The sequence below is a fragment of the Perca flavescens genome, chromosome 24 (genome assembly GCF_004354835.1).
Source record: "Perca flavescens isolate YP-PL-M2 chromosome 24, PFLA_1.0, whole genome shotgun sequence".
Classification (NCBI taxonomy): Eukaryota; Metazoa; Chordata; class Actinopteri; order Perciformes; family Percidae; genus Perca; species Perca flavescens.
This window is the reverse complement of record NC_041354.1, coordinates 6,603,926-6,623,280: the sequence shown is the minus strand read 5'-3', so window position 1 is coordinate 6,623,280 and position 19,355 is coordinate 6,603,926. Positions and strand designations below refer to the sequence as shown.

The 19,355-nt window shown below is 40.4% G+C and overlaps 2 protein-coding genes across 12 annotated transcripts in view; one reads left to right on the top strand and one right to left on the bottom strand.

Moving 5' to 3' along the window:
* The first annotated feature begins 47 nt into the window (after positions 1–47).
* sctr (secretin receptor) lies at positions 48–5,618 on the top strand. Of its 2 annotated transcripts, none has more exons than XM_028572221.1 (13): positions 48–254; positions 331–430; positions 1,022–1,108; positions 1,609–1,715; positions 2,350–2,459; positions 2,534–2,666; positions 2,837–2,990; positions 3,767–3,827; positions 3,936–4,005; positions 4,265–4,356; positions 4,653–4,791; positions 4,944–4,985; positions 5,074–5,618. In XM_028572221.1, the coding sequence occupies exons 1-13, from the start codon at positions 186–188 to the stop codon at positions 5,257–5,259; spliced, it is 1,350 nt and encodes a 449-aa protein (XP_028428022.1). In that variant the 5' UTR covers positions 48–185; the 3' UTR covers positions 5,260–5,618. The 2 variants fall into 2 exon arrangements, with proteins under 2 accessions (XP_028428022.1, XP_028428021.1); XM_028572220.1 differs by having other exon boundaries at positions 995–1,108.
* A 690-nt stretch (positions 5,619–6,308) lies between these two features.
* Positions 6,309–19,355, bottom strand: part of LOC114550815 (metalloreductase STEAP3) — a 160,421-nt gene continuing 147,374 nt past the window's right edge. For 4 of the 10 annotated variants that reach the window (XM_028571697.1, XM_028571694.1, XM_028571696.1 and 1 more), the window contains exons 5-13: positions 18,708–18,974; positions 18,058–18,582; positions 17,771–17,932; positions 14,100–14,386; positions 8,934–9,024; positions 8,432–8,524; positions 8,027–8,144; positions 6,647–6,709; positions 6,309–6,493 (exon numbers count right to left, since the gene is read on the bottom strand). In XM_028571697.1, coding sequence (XP_028427498.1) covers positions 6,420–6,493; positions 6,647–6,709; positions 8,027–8,144; positions 8,432–8,524; positions 8,934–9,024; positions 14,100–14,386; positions 17,771–17,932; positions 18,058–18,582; positions 18,708–18,974 — 1,680 coding nt within the window. In that variant the 3' untranslated portion in view covers positions 6,309–6,419. Of the gene's footprint in view, positions 6,494–6,646; positions 6,710–8,026; positions 8,145–8,431; positions 8,525–8,933; positions 9,025–9,269; positions 9,371–14,078; positions 14,387–17,770; positions 17,933–18,057; positions 18,583–18,707; positions 18,975–19,355 lie in introns of those variants that run through there. The other 6 variants (XM_028571703.1, XM_028571702.1, XM_028571699.1 and 3 more) reach the window with 6 other exon arrangements.

Sequence of the window (19,355 nt, the reverse complement as noted above, 5' to 3'; positions counted from 1 at the left end):
TACCTTGATAAGCGCTTATCAGATTGTCCTAAGGTATAATGTGCATAATTATCGACACTCTAAAGAGGCATATGTTTGATTTTCAGATGTTCTATATCTGCTGCATGGCAGGATGCTTGCTTTTCATTCAGATATAATCAGATATGCGGCTTGAGGTCTGGACCTAGGTAGCCTTACCTATCTTGATGGAAAAAAGGAACCCGTCAGACACAATGAAAAAAGTTGGACTTATTGGAGTGCTGTTGTTACCCCAGGTGAGAACATAGATGCGTGTTTGATTTGAATCTATATATGTTAAGAACAAGTGCATTATTGTCTCCTTATTCACAGGCAAAATCGTCATCATGGTGTCATCCTCATGTTCATCTTGTGAAAGAGGAGGAAAAGTGTATGACAGATCTGCTACTTTTTAAGTCACAAAAAGCAACAGGTGAGTCAGTACAGTTTCTAAAGTGTGTATTTTACACCTTTTGTTTATCTTTTATTTTAAAGAATATTGAATGAATCGAGATTGCTGCGTTCCATTGAAAGAAACGATGATCTCCGAAACGAATAAAATCTTTGAATTAAGCTTTTTTAACCTACAGAAATTTGACGTGGCTTTAGTGACATCTAGTGGTCCCATAACATTATGCACCTTGAAATCCAAGACTTTCATGAGGCAGAATGTATGTTATACTGAAGGATCAAGATTAATCCAGATATGGTGGTTTTGTAATGTTTTATCCTGCAACTAAAACATCTACTCTGATATATTTATTTCTCTTTTTTTGTATGTAATGGGTGACTGTGTGTTTGTGTGTGTGTGTGTGTGTGTGTGTTGACAGTGTCACTTTTTATCCTTCTATCCGTTATGCTGCTAAGTGAGTGATTGATGTCATCTTAATTTCGTTGTGTAGAGATATGCAATGACAATAAAACTATCTGTCTATCTATCTACAATCCCAGCAAATAAAATGAAAAAAAAAGTGTAATTTTTGTTCCATCTATGAAGAAAACAATATAAGTGTACACTGTCAAGGAATGTGGGATGAACTGAACTGCTGGCCTCCTGCTTCTCTTGGGGATACCGTCTCTCAGCCATGTCCAGAGTTTTTCAATTCCGAAGGTGAGATACTACTCTTGCGCGCGCACACACACACACACACACACACACACACACACACACAATCAGTCACCCACTATCTAGATCTATCTACTGGTTAATTATTTGCCAGGAAACTGATTTGTTTCCATCGAGGATTAAGACATGTTTTCCCTCTCAGGGTGTCTATCCAAACATTTAGCCATAAAAAGCCTATGCACACAGAGACATTGTGTAACACACTGGAGTGCTACGTCTATTAAGAGATGAGGATGATAGATGATCATTTATCTAAAGAACTACATGTTTATTGAAGCACCTGATAAGGGAAAGTAATGGTTTGGCAGATTTTTACTATCCAATAAATCCAAGTTTGTGAACACAGATCTACGTGCTATGCATACTCCTGAAAAAAACATCCTCATAAGACGTTATATTTTCCAGGATACATTCATTTTCCTGTCCGGCTCGAATGCACTCTCAGACAACAGTGACAGACGCAGGTTTTTATTGCTGTTTTGCAGCTGAAGTGCATCGAAACTGCACTGCCAGTGGCTGGACAGACCCTCTCGTCCCACATGAAGATGCATGTGGATACACTTTCAATGAGACGCTTCACTTTCTCAGAGAGGTTGGTGGTAACTCGTATGCACACACTATGTGTAGTTTATCTAATAGAAAGCTATGAAGCACAAAGCACCCCGTTTTGCATCTATTAGAGTACAGACATACTGTATCTCTTGAGGTGGTGGAGAAGCTTAACATATGTCGATTTGAAAGAATTGTATATGACTATAACTAGTGTTTCTATGCATCCTTAGGTCTGTGAGCCAATGGGAAGAGAGTAGGGTCCCTATACCTGAGATTCATCACTTCCTTTTCGGCCATAAAAGTATACAAGCAAATAAGATATATCGACGACGTTTCATTTCCGAGATTGTTCAGGTGCCGCCAGAAATGCCGCCGGATGTCCCTTATTTTCGGCCGGATGTCCGTCGCCTTCTGCTTTCTTTGTGTTGGCATTTTAAACTCTGGTTGATTTCTGAGGACTATGGTTAACTGCTCCTCAGATCTCTGCAGGGTAAATCCAGACAGCTAGCTAGACTATCTGTCCAATCTGAGTTTACTGTTACTGTTACTTCTCAAGTCCCCGCACGGTGGCTGTTATTGTAATCTTTGTAATTATTGGGAGCGCTAGATACAGTATATTGTCAAATCATGCTGTTTTGGAGGTGATAAAGTGCTGCTCTCTTTCCCTTGTTCAGTCCTCAGACTCCCATTTGTATTTCTCCTACGTGAAGACCATGTACACAGCCGGATACACACTCTCTCTCATCTCCCTCACCATCGCCGTCACCATATTCTGTCTGTTTAGGTGAGAAAACACCTTTCTCTCTCCTTCCACTAAGACTAGTGAAATGCATTGGTTGAATCTTACTATTTCTGCAGAAAGCTTCACTGTACCAGGAACCACATTCACATCCAGCTGTTTATCTCCTTCATCCTGAGAGCCATCTTCATCTTCATCAGAGACTCTCTGCTGTTTACCAATGAAGAGCTCTATCACTGTGACCACTACCCTGTATGTATGGATGCTTGGACCCTTTTTTTGTCACACCCTCCCATTTTTACATTACTAGCCGATACTCATTTTAATCTACTACATTACACAGTTACAGAAAGGTGTTCTTATTTTATATCTTATTTACGTAGGAGTGTCTGATTAACACAGCCTTCTTTTCTGTGCGGCAGGTGGCATGTAAGGTGGTGTTGATGTTTTCCAACTACTCCATCCTGGCAAACTACAGCTGGCTGCTGGCGGAGGGTCACTTCCTCTTCACCCTGGTGAGCCGCTCCTTCTTCTCCCTTAAGAAACACCTTGCCGGGTACATCGTCCTAAGCTGGGGTAGGGAGACATCAAGTGCACCTTTCTCTTTGCTTCTCACAAAAACAAAAGTCACATGAATGCAATAAATCAGCCATAACATCTGATGGCCTCCTGCACACTGCCTGCGTGGCGTGAGCTTGGCGTTTCTGTTGCGTGGCGTTTTCTATCTTTTCACACCAGAAACGTGTCTGACGCGGCGCTGCTGCTAGCCTTGTCTATCCACATGTACTAGGTTTCCCCTTGATAAAATTAAATGTTAAACATAAATATATACTGATTTGTTATCAGCAAAGAAAACGTCAGCAGTATTAACGGCAAAATAGGCTACAGAATATTTTATTCTGTAATGACAGGTGCAATATTTGAAAATCAGTCATTATTTTATTTTTTACATTTTGCATTTATGTCAAAACCTCGAGACTTTCAAACATCATGTCATTTATTAATATGTATTTGTGTCAAAATGACATATACACATCTTTTTGTATTCTATTTTGCCTGGAAACCATTCCAACACGCTTGTGTGTCGCGTAAAAAATAGGCGTCGGTCCTATTTCTAGTACGCACACATTTCCGGCGCGGCGCCTGCGTGTCACACAAGCAGTGTACAAGCTCTAACCTGTTAACATGGGAGCCAAAATCAAAACAGACCACGCAGGCAGGGTGCAGGAGGCCTAACTGTTACGCGCTATGGCCTCACAGTGCTAGTTTAAAGCTGCAGAAATACAATGTTTTGATTATATAGCACCTTTTGTCTTTGCTTCCATTTACCCAAGATTGATTTCATCACACAGGTCTACCTTTGATTGTTATTGTCTCCTGGGGATGCGCCAAGTATTTTTATGAAGACGAAGGGTGAGGGGATTAACAATTGGTTTCACTCATTCATTTCCAGTTTTGATATTATCTTTATTATATATTAAGTGTGTCATTTGAAAACAATTTCTTACTTCATTGCCAAAGCTGTTGGGAAACCAGGAGACATGAATGGATTTGGTGGATTCTTCGAGTACCAGTTCTTCTGACTATATCTGTAAAAACCTTATTTTCTTTGACTTAAATTCCATTCTTTTTTTAAGACATTATAAAAAAAAATATTGATATTTTGGAGAATATAGTTATTCACCTTTTCGCCAAGAGTTAGATGAGAAGATCAATACCACTCTCACATATATGAGTGGGATGAATCTTCTATTCTAGCTCTTGGCAAGAAAGCAAACTAGCGTTATTCTCAAAATGTTGAACAACGTGCATTACAAAATAGTATAACAATAGTATTTTACTCATTTCAGATTAACCTCATCTTTTTTGGGGGCATTTTGAGGATACTGGTGAACAAACTAAGAATGCCAGATGCACAGAGGAATGAATTCAGCCAGTACAAGTGAGTAGTGATCACACTGTGGGATTGTTGCCCAGTTACACTATATATCTGTTATGTAAAGTTGAGGCCAGTAGTGGTTTACATGTGAAAAAGCAGAGTCTTTGAGGAACAGGAATGTACTTTGCATCGGATAAGGTCATAAAGATTGTTCCCATTTGCTTTGTTAATCCGAGTAACAGTACAAACACAAGCAGGTCAGTTTTACAGGGACTGATGCAAATACAAGGACATAATACAGTATGCCTGGAGCGAAACATTTTATGGTTAAAAATGCTTCCCTTTTTTCCTTTCACCAGGAGGCTAATCAAATCCACATTTTTTCTGGTGGCTCTGTTTGGTCTGCATTACATCCTGTTTGTTTTCCTACCCGTTGAAGTCAGCAGCTCAGTGTTTCAGATATGGACATTTGCAGAGCTGGCTCTGTCATCCACACAGGTAAATTATGTGTATGTATGAATATATGAGAGAGAGAGAGAGAGAGAGAGAGAGAGAGAGAGAGAGAGAGAGAGAGAGAGAGAGAGAGAGAGAGAATGAATAATGACAAATCAAACTCCCCTCACCAACCGTTTCTCCTCACATCTCTAAAGGGTTTTGTGGTTGCTGTGCTCTACTGCTTCATTAACGGAGAGGTAAGAAACGTTAGCCAATTAGAGACTAAACTCAAAGCTCCCAAAAGTTAAAGTGTGGAGCAAATGTGGGATGTGCAACATTTTCCAGGTGCAGCATGAGTTTCAGAGGAGGTGGAGGAGGTGGAGGCTGATTCGGCACCTCCCCAGTCGGCGCCGGCAGCATCACGGCTCCATGAGCCACAGTGGCTCTCCCCAAACACAGGTCTCCCTGCTGCCCTGTTCTCCTGGCAGCCCGGCAGCCAGTGGACTCCCCGTGGATACTGTAAAGATGTGATTCGAATTGGCTCATTTTCTCACTCTCGTCGTCAATATACATAATGGATCCTGGCTTATTGCTGACAGCCAGTTAGTACACAACTGCAGCTTGGGTGTTTAATACTGTGGTACTGTCAAATGCTTAGTTTTCTTATCCCTGGAGTGTTTTTACTTGATGACGCAAGGATGTAAAATGCACTGTAGATGCCCAGTTAGTAAGCTGCCAGGTGCACTTGTTTGAAGTTCTTCTTATAATGTATTAAAATGAATTTGGCAATGATGTTTAAATGTCACATATATAGATATCCATTTTTTGCACTTTGTGATTTTCATCTGTGAAAAGCGCTATATAAAATAAATGATACTTACATTTTTGAATACCAATTACAGGGGGTACTACAGTTATTTACTATTGCACCATTACGTTTTGGGGACTTGAATGATACAGATAGAAAAAGGAAAATAAAAAATGAATGGTTAGAATTTATGAAGTAGAGGCTAAGATATCCTGTCGTTTGTCCATTTTGTCTCAAAAAACACGTGATCCTACATTTCCCATAATGCAACTCTACTTTACATGTAGGGACCCTCATTATGCCACCGTGGAAGTGTGGTGCTATTTTGAGCCTTGTTAGTGGTATAGAAATAGCGATTTCTTTTTACTTTACCCTCTGCCCCGACGACTAGCGTTATAAGCTAATTAGCGGTTTGCGATAAAATTGGTCACATTCGCTTAGCGTGAAAACAGATCCCAGAGAACGGTCGACTCGGTACACATATGTAATTAACCCCTAGGTTCATTTTGCGCCAGATTTCCCACCGTGGTCAGAAAGAACAGGGGAGACACTTTGTTTCTCTCACTGTGACTCTAGAGTCACTGCTCGCTGTGACGATAATCACGTCACTCTCTCACTTCTCCCTCGCTTTACCACACACTCCCCATACACACACACACGAACACACATATGATGGCAGGACGCACACACCAACGCACAAATATAAACTTCATGCCACTTACGTAGGCTACGGAGAAAGCCATAAATCACGCTTTACACAGTAACAAAGTACCAAGATTGGAGCGGCATGTCAAATCTGACTTTAATTTTGAGTTACTATTGAGAAGTGAGAAATGTGATGTTGAAAAAGCTACGGTACAAAATAATTTGTGAGAAACAGATTCTAGAAACCATATTCCTTCTTCAGCTCCTCCACCAACGTAACATAGGCGGCCATTGCTTCATCTTTGGACAGACCTGTTGGTTCAAAATGGACCCAAGAAAACCAGTTAGTTTTTGCAGGACAAAAACACTATTTTTATCCACGTAAGGTAAAATACATCAGTTTTATGTTTTGCATATAATCTTTCATGTTATTTATATACAAATAAAAACTTCTATAAATCTGACCTTTCCTTCGTTCCCATGCATCCCATTTTCCTCGTCCTGCAAGGTCAAATATCCCTGGACGCCCTGTGGATGTAAAAGCAACCGTCAATAACCGAAATAACTGAAACATAATGCACTTTAAGTGTCAAAACTGCTCACGCAATTTATATAGTGTTATACTATTATCACTATCACGTTCTATTAAAAACGTACATATGATGGGTATTTTATAGGCTGATTGAAGTCTTTTTTTACAGTCAATACATTAAAAATGCTTATAGTTTTAGAACAATGAATAAGTAAATAAATGATTCAGTATTTCCCCACCATTTAGATCTTACTGTTGGGAAACAAAAGTTATACAAAAAGTGAAGACAAAATAATCATTGAACCCTTTACTTAATAGATTAAATACAAAATAAAATGCATGTAATTAAAAACATTAAAACATTTAGAGATAGGAGTAGGGGTCCTGGACTGGAGACCTCTGTATTTCTAGAATACTTGCTAGTGTATATTTAGGAATATTACTACTGTTGCAGTTGGTCACGATGAAGCTAATTCAACTATTTTGTATCTATAATTTGAATCTGTTAAGTAACTAAAGCTGTCAAATAAACAGAGTAAAATGTACTAAATGTATCACTGAAATGTAGTTTTCAGATTTTGATTCCTGTAATAGTGTTTTTTTTTTCCCACATTTAGCCATTAATATTTAATGTTATTGAGGAATACTTCAGATCTGAAACCAGATCCTTAAAGTCCTCATTTTGAGGCGCCCATATAGCTCAGTTGGTAGAGCGGGCGCCAATATATAGAGGTTTACTCCTCGACGCAGCGGGCCAGGGTTGGACTCCGACCTGCGGCCCTTTGCTGCATGTCATTCCCCGCTCTCTCTCCCCTTTCATTTATTCAGCTGTCCTGTCAATAAAAAGCCTAAAAATGCCCAAAAACTAATCTGAAAAAAAAATCCTCATTTTGAATAATCGTTTTCATAATTGTTCTTTTTTTGTCATACAGTATGGGCACACACAGTCAAAAATTGTTTCCTGCATTTGTTTTTTGTAAGACTGTACTTTTTTTATTTTTAATAAACCGCTTCATGTAAATCAGTCATGGGATCTCTCACCAGGGAAGGCCCAGAAAGATGCTAGAATGAATAGCTGTGGGAGGGGCCCATAGAAAATCCCTTTCTACAGGGCCCAGAATTTTGGGCTACTGTAACACCCTGTCTCTCACACAAAGACACCTAACTTGTCAAACTGCATTCTTTCTCACCACACCCTGCTGCTACTCTCCCTTTCCATAAGTACTGGATTACTCAACAGAAAGCGTTTTTGTGTTTTCATATAAATTCTACAATGTTAGAAACCTTAAACATTACGCGCTACAGAGACTCACCTATGTTAACATCGCCGACTGTGGCTTGCTTATATAAACCATACACTTCACCCAGCACTCCATAGCCGGGTCTTTGTTTCAGTATCTTCACGTCCTCTACTGCTTGCTCAAAGGAATCCTGGTAGGATCAGACAAAACACAAGCTGATACAGACTCATCTTCTTATGACCTGACTTACTTATTTGCAAAATGGGGTTATTTTTTTATACTCTTGTTCAATTATCTAAATCATCCCCTCATTACATTTACACAAGACTTTACACGTAGCTGAGCGGAGGGATTCCTGCTCTGTAACAACCTCCATGGGAATCCGGATGAGTAAACATCCCTGAGAGATAACTTAATAGTCCCATAAATCTTCTAGGAAACATTGTAGGGAAGGCTTAAATTTAGAAGAGTACTTACATTCATGACTGCCGGTTGAAACTGACACACCTTGCTGCTCCTTGCTTGTCCAACTCGTCCTGCAGTAGTGTCCTTTTTCTGGCCTGGGATTTGCTGAGGAGCATAAAGTGGGAGGTAGTTCCTTAAGGCCACACCGCCAGCAAAGACAGCAAAAGACTCATTTCTTGACACTTTTACAATTCTTTAAATTATAAGGGAACGATATAGTTTAATATGACAATTTAAGTTATGTCATACGTTATATCTTTTTTAAATACATTTTTTTGGGCATTTTTAGGCCTTTGACAGGACAGCTGAAGAAATGAAAGGGGAGAGAGAGGGAGAATGGCAGCAAAGGGCCGCAGGTCAGAGTCCAACCCTGGCCCGCTGCGTCGAGGAGTAAACCTCTATATATGGGCGCCCGCTCTACCAACTGTGCTATCCGGGCGCCCTGCCATACATTATATCCTTACACTTGCCATGACTTGTATTTTACAAGGTAAGATAATTATACTCATCTTACCTTCAATTCATTTTTGTTGAAACAAGATTCTGTCACAGCTACGTATGCAGTGGACCGATAACACCGGGGGTTTCCAGTTACACTTGCAGCGCTGCAAAACAGATATTTTTAACAAAACTTCTAGCCTCTTTCACATATTTGACAAGAAACGCTTTTTTTTTTTTTTTTTTTTAACAACACAAGAACAGATTGAATCCTTTACTTATGTTATGCACCCGTTATCTGTTTTTTACACGACTTGTTGACTTTGTTTTGACGGAGCTGTATGAAAACCAAACGTCTCTTATTACTTGTGTTTTCCAAAGTACATATTCATGTCAAAGAAAAAGTTTCTACCTTTGGAAAACTGGGGAAAAAAATATTCCTCCACAAGATGGCAGCATCCACATATTTCATGATCTGGTGGGTTCATTGCTGTTGCACACTTTGGGTTCGACCTGAGATTAGATTATTATTTCATTTCATTTCATCATTATCAGTGGACATTAGTATAATCTTCAAACAGTGAAGATAGTTGTGTGTTATTTCAGCCTTTGTCTCAATTAAGAAATCCTTGCATGAAGATTTAAAAATCTATTTCCATTATTTAAGACAATACAATAGTGAAAAGAAATGTGGAACAAAATGGTTTATTCTATGTTCTCAAAATATCCATTTGAATAATTTCCATTCACCCATTTCTGGTTAGAAACTGCTTACATTTCAGTACACTACTTTGACATAGTCATTTAGATTCAGACAACTACTACCTATCACGGAACGATAACAATCATCTTTGGCAAATTCACAAAACTGATCAAATACAAAACTCGTATTATAAAACACAACAACAGCTGAAAACAGTGCTTTTCATGCTAATAATGAAAACAGTAAAACAGTTCTGTAACAGCCTATTGATATTTCAATATGTGTGCTGATGGGTACTTAATCAGCAAGTCAGTTAGCACAACATTACATTGTAACCATGTAAAGAGGGCAATGTGTCAATGATCATTTTCTAAAACTTGTCTGTACTAGATGTTGCAAACCGACACATTACAGCCAAGTGTGGCAGCTACAGCAGTAGTGTTTTTCAGCTTCAGTCTCGGCACGGAACAATTCATAATCACCACCTGAGTAAGGGACTGTACAGAAATTATTTGGGGGGAGGGATGGTCAGAAACAGGGAGATGTTGAATTCTTTTTCAGTTCTGGACCCATGTTTTCAGCCCATTAACCAAGACACTTTAAGTTTCCTTTGCATACATTACTTGGCATTTCCTTGTGCATAAAAACATGTGCTTTACGTTCAGCAATCCTTGGTTCGAACACAAATATGGCTAGAATATAAAAAAGGTACACATCATTTGCCGTACATTTGGTAATTGCTACTTCTACACTTCTAATTTGTGTAATGGTGGAGGACATCAAATATTTAAATTGGGGTACATCTTATAAAATGCCTCCCTCCCCACCCCAATAATTTCCATACAGTCCCGAACAGTTTGAATGAATATTACAGCACATCAAATTGTCAATATTTTGCAAAACGAGCGGTTAAAAGCAAAATGAAACATTGTTGCCAGTAAAAAACCTCATAACAATGTTGGGCTATGTTGAAGACTGACTGACAGAAAAAAAAAAAAAATAATCTGTGTAGAAGTCCTGAAGTGCAAAAAGAAAATATAATTATCCAACAGGAATGCACAAGCCAAGAAATCATATTTCAAATACTCACTTATGGAATTTTGCAAAACTCCGTTGTACTGCAGGTTCATTAGAAGTGTAACAGGGACTGTTACATACATAAATTAAACCAGAAGCTAATACAGACCTGCCAACCTTGAAGATATTCTATGAGTACAACCCCCCCCCCGCGCGCACCAATCACCGACAGCCCACCGCCAATATACGCTCCACCGTTGCACTCACCAATGAGAAACCTATGAGATACCTAACACCATACAACATAATATAATTTCACCAATCAAGATTTATTAGTTACTCCATAACCATATACAAGTAGACCATAAATGTTCTATGATTACTGCTATCACTCCTAACATTGAATTGAAAAACTGTTGTACAGGAGGCATAGCCCACGGAAACTTCTTCCACCTGAAAATACATTGTTTGGCCCATCACTACCTTCTAGATTACAAGAAATTATTATTACTGTGTAGAGAAGTGGATAAATGACTGTACTTGTAGTGAAACTACTATACAAATGTTTTCTTATATCCTGTCCAATATTTTGTGCCCATATATTTGTTAGTCTAACCAACAGGAGGCAGAGAGAACTAATAAATATGCCCAAGTACTTCTGTGTTAAACTTCTGTGTGTTGTGTGTGTTAAAGAGGAGTTAGACCAGGTTAACAAGTAGCGTTCTTCTGATTACCGAAGAGAAATGAAGTAGTCCAAGTAACGATTTACTCATAAAGCAACTTTAAATAGGCCTAAAGTAATGACTAAAAAAAAGCACAGATTGAAGCCAGACAGAGACACAATTATAGGTTAATAAATAACATGGGTCAGATATTTTAGATATGCTTTTAAAAATTTGACATGGGTGACATTGCATTATGTCAGTTGCCATCACATCACATAAATAGCCTAACTGTTACCTTTATCTGACGTTAATCAGCACCTGTCCTTTCTAAAACCTTTTAGTTTTCTAGCCACCACTTTTCTAACTGCCCCCAACTAATGGGAAGGATGGACGGTGTGATAGGCTAGCCTATTGACACCAGTGTTGGGCAAGTTAATTCCAAAATGTAATAAATTATTGATTACTAGTTACTGTCATTTGAGAATAATTAGTTATATTACAATATTACTGTTTCTGAATTGTAATGACTACTTTTGCGTTACTTTTGAGTTAGGCTACTTAAAAATACCCAATTAAAATTTAATCAAATTCTCAACATGTGTCAGTTGCTCGGTGACATTGCTGTAGTCACCGACAGGACACAGATGTTGTCAGTTACCGTCTGTGGTTCTGGTTCCGACCACGGAACAGTAACGGGACAGCTATCTTCAACGCAGCATAAACAACTCCAGAAAATAATGTCCGTGTCGCAAATGTATCTCTGAAATCAGTTCAACCACTGAACTGTAACGCGTTACTCCCATCACTGATGGACACTATGAACGCTTTTTTTCTCATCATCCATTTATTTGTTTACGGGACCGTGTTCGTTACCTGTTGCCCCTCGGTGACTGATGTCGACGTCAGTCTTGCACACGGTGCAGAACGCGTGAGGAGGTTCTATATACTAGGGGTGGGAATCACCAGAGGTACCACGATACGATATTATCACGATACTTAGGTCACGATACGATATTATTGCGATTTTAAACATATTGCGATATTCTGCAATATATTGCAATTTATTACCTTTTTTCCAACTTCATTATTATGTCCCCAAAGGAAAACTTTGTCAACATCTGTTTGTTCATCTCACATGAATTTTATTGCTGTAAAATGTGACTGTCAAGCTGACTAACTAACCAGCACTTTAATGAATAGGTTATAAATGTTGTATACACCTGGCAAACTGAACTGTTTGCATTTTTAATTAAGGTGGACTAGACTGTAATACCAACAGGTATGCACTGCTGTGCTACTACAGGTATTTTTTACAATTAAAATGAGTACAAAAAGCGGTAGCGACGGAGTCACGTACCTTGGTTCCGTGTTTTTAGCAAGTGACAAAATCCTTCATTTTCCACAACGTTGTATGGACGCAGGTCTTTGCACATGAAGTAGGCGATGGCTTGAGTTATTTTCTTAGCTCGCTCTGAATTGGGAGGTAGCTTTGTCAAGCTAAGTGTGTCCAGTGTTGGTTGGTTTTTCGGCGGAGCTGGTTTAGCATTAGCTTTACCGTCCTCGGCTAACGCTAACTCTGGATGGTGGCGTGTGAGATGAGCCCTCATGTTTGTGGTATTCCCTGAGTATTTTATTTGCATACGACACTCCTTGCAAATCCCATGTCTCATGTCCATCTCAGTTGTCCTTGTTAAAAAATCCGAAAAAAGTCCAAACACTTGATTTAAACGCAGATGGTGCATTTCTGATTTCTTTCTCTGACGCTGCCATGTTTATTTTATCTACATCCGCCTGCACGCTGACAGTCACCCCGCTGACCTCACCAGAAAACAAACAGCGCCATCTGGTGGACTGAATAAGCAATTGATTTTATTATTATACTACCAAAAAGTTAAATTCTGATGTGCAATTTAAATAATAAAAGATCGATACTTGGCGCCTGTGTATCGATACAGTATTGCCACGAGAAATATCGCGATACTATGCTGTATCGATTTTTTCCCCCACCCCTACTATATACCGTCTCTGTGAGGTAGCCTGGACATGTGGAGGAAAGGCTGTCTTTCCTGTTAACAAATCGTTCCGAACCTTTTTTTGAGGCGGTTCAACCATGGCATGCAAGCCTACAGTTAGAAGGGCAGGTGGGCGAAGGGTTCAAATGCAGCGCTTTGATCGGCCGAAAGCTTTTCACTCCGCTGCTCAGCGGCAGAATCAACGTCATAGATGTAGATTGCATAGAAACTGAAACCGGAGAAATGCAACAGAGCGAGATGCAACAAAATGCGTACCTAGAGAGCAGCGAATCGTACAAGCGTACTTTAGGGTCAAAATGCATGCAGAATACGCAAAATGCGTAAATGTTGGCAGGTCTGCTAATATTGTTCTCCTATAGTTCTTCAACTAGAGTACTAATACATAACAATAAATTAGAGAACTAAATACTGATTAGTGATGATGCATAGTGCAATAAGGTTGACGACCACAGCTCTACTGGTCAAATATCTCTAAGGAACTACCGGCTAATTTGATAGAAAGAAGCTCACGCATCTCTGAAATCTCGCAGTGGGACTTAGAGACGAGCCTTCAATACATTCCAAGGCTGTATAAATCATTCATCTCCTGTGTGAGTGGTGTTTATATTCATGAGTGCACACATAAGGAGCTCTACTTTCACACCTTTTCTCACACACACACACACACACACACACACACACACACACACACACACACACACACACACACACACACACACACACACACACACACACACACACACACACACACACACACACACACACACACACACACACACACACACACACACACACACACACACCTCTTACAGTGTGTTTCTCACACATTACTGACGTCCTCCGGCCCGTTGCGGCGGCAGTCGTCGTCCGGCAGGGTGAAGCGGATGTGTCTGCTCTTTTCCCAGCCGCGGCGGATCTGTCGGAGCCGCAGGGCCACGCAGGGCACACAGAGAGCCAGGCGGCCCAGCAGGACGGTGAGGGGAAGAATCAGGACCAGTACGAAGGTGGGAGGCAGGCAGAAGCGGTACTGGGCCGGATCAAAGGCACGGTTCCAGCCAAAGAGGAGTGTGTGGAGGGTGGCCATGGTCAGGGCACAGTTACCCAATGTGCACTGCAGGAGGCGAAAGGAGGAGGTCACAGATTGCATTTGGAAGTGAAGACAATGCATCATTATCAAATATCAGTATCAAATATATGGCCCTCATGGTTTGAAGAGACTCCTCTTCAGTTCCCAGTCCACTACATTAACTCACCGTTACAGGCTGCTGCTGCTGCTGCAGACCCTCAGGAAACACACTAACCTACCGCTCATGACCTGAATCAACCCCACTTATGTATGTGTGTGTGTGTGTGTGTGTGTGTGCATGTGCCATATACTGTACCTACGGGGCCCACTAATTAAAAATAACTTCCCAGGGTGAGTCAAATAGGGACCAGGAGTTAAAAAATACACTTTTGTTTTCTTTTTAACACACAGTTACTGGGCAGAGCGGATCATAATTATTTCCACTTGACAAGAGTGATGACATTTTATTACAGCGGAACGGCAGCAATTTTAAAAAAGGAAGAAAAAAAAAGCAGCAAAATAATCATTGTCGATTGATAGCAATAGCAAAAGGTTTCCCGAGGGGTGTCTAAAGAATCAAATGGGAATTTGGGGGATTGTGGTACCTTTTTACAGCAGACATTTTGAGCCGTCACAGCGGGAAAAGCAAAGGGTGGAAGCACAGACATTAACAGTTCCAGGAAGTCCTCTTCAGTGAGCCAGCATATACCATACAACCCCCTGGAACTAGCTCACCTAAATGGGATACAACCAATTATCAATGTGATTAGCTACACCTTCTTTTCCTGCTTTGACATGTCAAAATGTCTGCCGTGAAAATGTCCATTATCGGTACAACAAGTGTGTCTCCATCTATGCAGAAAAAATTGTCTTGTGGTATTTAAAGTGTATATATTTGTGAACCTGTAATAATCCACTGTTGAAACTAGTCCCCAACAAATACACTACATGCCCTCGGTTAGCTAAACCTACAGTGCTGTTTCAGGAAATAATTTTTCTTTAAAAAAGAATAAGATGAAACTATATATTTGTGACCGGTTGTGAAGATATATGTCCTCAGTTGGGACTGAGAGCAACAGACAGTTATGGAGTCGGAAAGTATTGTTGGTTTTGGTCTGTTTGTGGATTTTGATGACGATACCAGAAATATAGCAAATCGCCAGTCTTCTTCTTCTTATATTTCTGTGAGCCTGGAACACTTAATTCACTGATTTGCTCTGCCAGTCTAAGATTATGGCATTACTTGAGACTAATCCACCGCACATATTTGCCATTTCTGTAAAGTAAAACTTGTCATATGATGAGTTTTATTTTATGTAATGTAGAGACCACTGTTTGCATTGTTATGTTTTTTCTTGTAAATAATCACAATAACAAAAAAATGCTATACTAATAATTTTTTCCTCAAAATAAAAAATAAAAATATTGAAATGAAATTATGTGATTTTTACAGTGAAATTATACATTGTTGCCTTGTAGTTCTTGTCTGGTTTTTGTTCACACACTTTCTACATACGAACCAAGAGCTGTAAACATGAAGTCATATGGCCTGACAGTTTGATGATGTCATCCTGCATCATCATTGTTACATGGACTTACATAGGGAAATCTAAGTCTTGGGACTGTCAGCACGTCCTGCTGCACTTTACTGAACCCTATTATTTTCTCTGGTGTAACAAAGAGCACAGCAAGAAGTGATTATGAGCATTATAAGTAGAGACTTCAACTGGACCTCATGTCTTACATAATGAGGATCAGTAACGGGACAAAAAAAAAAAAAAAAAAAAGAGGTGTCTTGTACTGTAACATTACAGAGGGGACAGTTAATGCGTGGTCACCATGTTCTACTTACTTTTTAATGAGAAACTGCTGAAATACAATGAGTCGGACACCATCTCAACACATCTCTGGCTTAGAGTATTTAACAAATGCTGTGGCTCATTTTTCTTATTATCAATTTGCTGAACTTAAAAAAAATAATAATAATCAAAACACATACAGGTCATGTGGACAATGTTCTGCCTTTAGGGACTAAACCCAAAGAACCATTATTGTGTAATTGTGGTAAATCATGTATCTCACACACACACACACACACACACACACACACACACACACACACACACACACACACACACACACACACACACACACACACACACACACACACACACACACACACACACACACACACACACACACACACACACACACACACACACACACACACACACACACACACACACACACACACACACACACACACACACACACACGATGGGTTGGGCAGAAAGTTGCTTTTTTTATTGCTCCGGCTGTCCGCACATGACTAATCTGACAGCCACCGGATTAGTTGAACGGAAAGATGAAAGGGAAAAGCAGCACCGACGGACCACGAGTCCTGGAGAAATGGAGGCCACGATGGGGGAAGTTAAAGAGGAGAGGAGTGTGTGTGTGTGTGTGTGTGTGTGTGTGTGTGTGTGTGTGTGTGTGTGTACCTAGTCACAACACTCCTGATGGTTTGTCACAGCCCAAGTTTAATGCCAAAACTGGGCCAACACAGTGTTTGTATGTGCCATGTGAGCATGTAGGACACCTAGTGTGCGTCTGTCACACATCAGCGTGATGCCTAATTCTGCCTGCATGTTTATGTGTCATAACTGTCTGTCAATCTTTGGCCATCATTCCATATTAATTCTGTCTGTTACCCTGCATCCAAGAAGAATAGAAACCCATCCATGTTGCAGTATATATATATATATATATATACACATATATACACACACATACACATATATATATATATATACATACATACATACATACATACATACATACATACATACATACACACACAGTACACACCTTCTTATTCAATGCGTATCCTTTTTATTTTCATGACTATTTACATTGTAGATTCTCACTGAAGGCATCAAAACTATGAATGAACACATATGGAATTATGTACTTAACAAAAAAGTGTGAAATAACTGAAAACATGTCTTATATTTTAGATTCTTCAAAGTAGCCACCCTTTGCTTTTTTATTAATAAGGGAAAAACTTCCACTAATTAACCCTGACAAGGCACACCTGTGAAGTGAAAACCATTTCAGGTGACTACCTCATGAAGCTCATTGAGAGAAGGGTTTGCAGAGTTATCAAAAAAAGCAAAGGGTGGCTACTTTGAGGAATCTAAAATATAAGACATGTTTTCAGTTATTTCACACTTTTTTGTTAAGTACATAATTCCATATGTGTTCATTCATAGTTTTGATGCCTTCAGTGAAAATCTACAATGTAAATAGTCATGAAAATAAAGAAACACATTGAATGAGAAGGTGTGTCCTGTACTGTGTGTGTGTGTGTGTGTGTGTGTGTGTGTGTGTGTGTGTGTGTGTGTGTGTGTGTGCGCGCGCGCGTGTGTGCACCTGTATGAAACTGAACTCCCTCCAGTTGACAGTGTTGGCCACCGAGGGCAGCGAGGTGACAGCCAGCAGAGAGAGCAGCCCGAGGGCCATGATGCCCACTGATAGGTACAGCTCCATCCTCCACACCTCCTCGTCAATCCAAACGTCCTCCCCCTCCTTCACCTGGACATCACACAATAAACAACTAAATCCTGTGTCCAGGGTTGAGTGTTTTGCACATACTACACTGTTGCGACAATCAGCGTTTATATGAGAGTGTAAAACATTCCTCTGCTTCTTTCTATCACCTGTTTAAAAGTGCTGAGCAGAGTGAAGCGGGCAGACTTCCTCATGGGGAGGCACAGACTGTAGATGGCGTGTAGAACTGCACACAGGAAGCTACACAGTCCAAGCTGCTTCCTCCTGGTTAGCCACCGGTCCAGCCAATTAGGAAAGCGGTTGTACTTGGTGCCCGACCACAGCTGGAGGAAAGCGGCGCACACACCAGGCAGGTAGACCAGCGCCAACATCACCAAGGCCACGGAGGGAAGAGTGACGTTAACGGTCTCGATGGGCATTTTGTAGAAAACACTCTTGCGCGCTGTGACGTAGGGCTGCAGGACGTCCCGAAGGAAGTTGTACGTGTAGAAGAAGATGAACAGGGACAGGGTGCAGAGGACTGGGATGCGCCAGGAGGGGAATAGATAGAGGGGGAGGTTTTCGATCTCCAGAGAAGAGGAGAGGAGGCCCATATCGATGGGGACGAAGCCCATTCTGCGACAGAGCTGCATCACCGAGGTCTTGGCCTTGCTACTGTTACTGCACAGCAAAATCTGGAAAAAAAAGATGAGGTTGAGTTCAGAGAGTCCCTAAATCTGGACTCCTCCATCCTCTTTTCTTTCAGGAAACATTTCATCTGAAGTCAGAAGCTTCACTGGGCCTCCGTGAATCTACCTACCTGCCTGCTTCCATCCCGAGGTCCCATCTGGAGCGTCCAGGCTGATATGGTGTTAAACCCTTTGACTACAGAACTCTCTGGAAACAGGTCGGCCAGCTGTTCGGCATTCGAAGGCCCGTCTTGGTTGATTCTCAAAGCATTGCTGACATCCACCAGTGTCTTTCCAGCTAGTGTCGGCTTCAGGTCCAGCAGCGTGGAGTGGTGCTCGGGGAACACAGCGATAAAGACCAGGTCTGCCTGGCTGGCTGCCTCCATCTGGGAGGTCACCTGGAAGACAAAGATAGAAATGGTTATACTTCACATTAGAGCTGGGCAATATGAAAAAACTAATATCACGATATTTTTGACCAAATACATCATTACATTTTTACATTACATGTCATTTAGCTGACGCTTTTATCAAAAAGCGACTTCCAATTAAGTGCTTTCAACCTTGAAGGTACAAACTCAGCACAGCAAGACGTAAGTGCAAGTACATTAGCTTTAAATGAGCCAAACTTACATTGAGGTTGATTTTGTGGAAATATTGTAGTGTATAGTGTGACTATTGATGCTTTCACTAAATATTAACACAATGAGAGTTTTGATAAATAATCACCAATAATGTTGATATAATGACTAAGTGGGTAAATTCAAATAATAAAACAG

Coding starts and splice junctions, on each gene's coding strand:
- sctr (XM_028572220.1), top strand. CDS start 186: ATGGAAAAAAGGAACCCGTCAGACACAATGAAAAAAGTTGGACTTATT. Junction 3,828..3,935: donor TATTTTTATGAAGACGAAGG/GTGAGGGGATTA, acceptor TCATTGCCAAAG/CTGTTGGGAAACCAGGAGAC. Junction 4,792..4,943: donor TGGCTCTGTCATCCACACAG/GTAAATTATGTG, acceptor ACATCTCTAAAG/GGTTTTGTGGTTGCTGTGCT.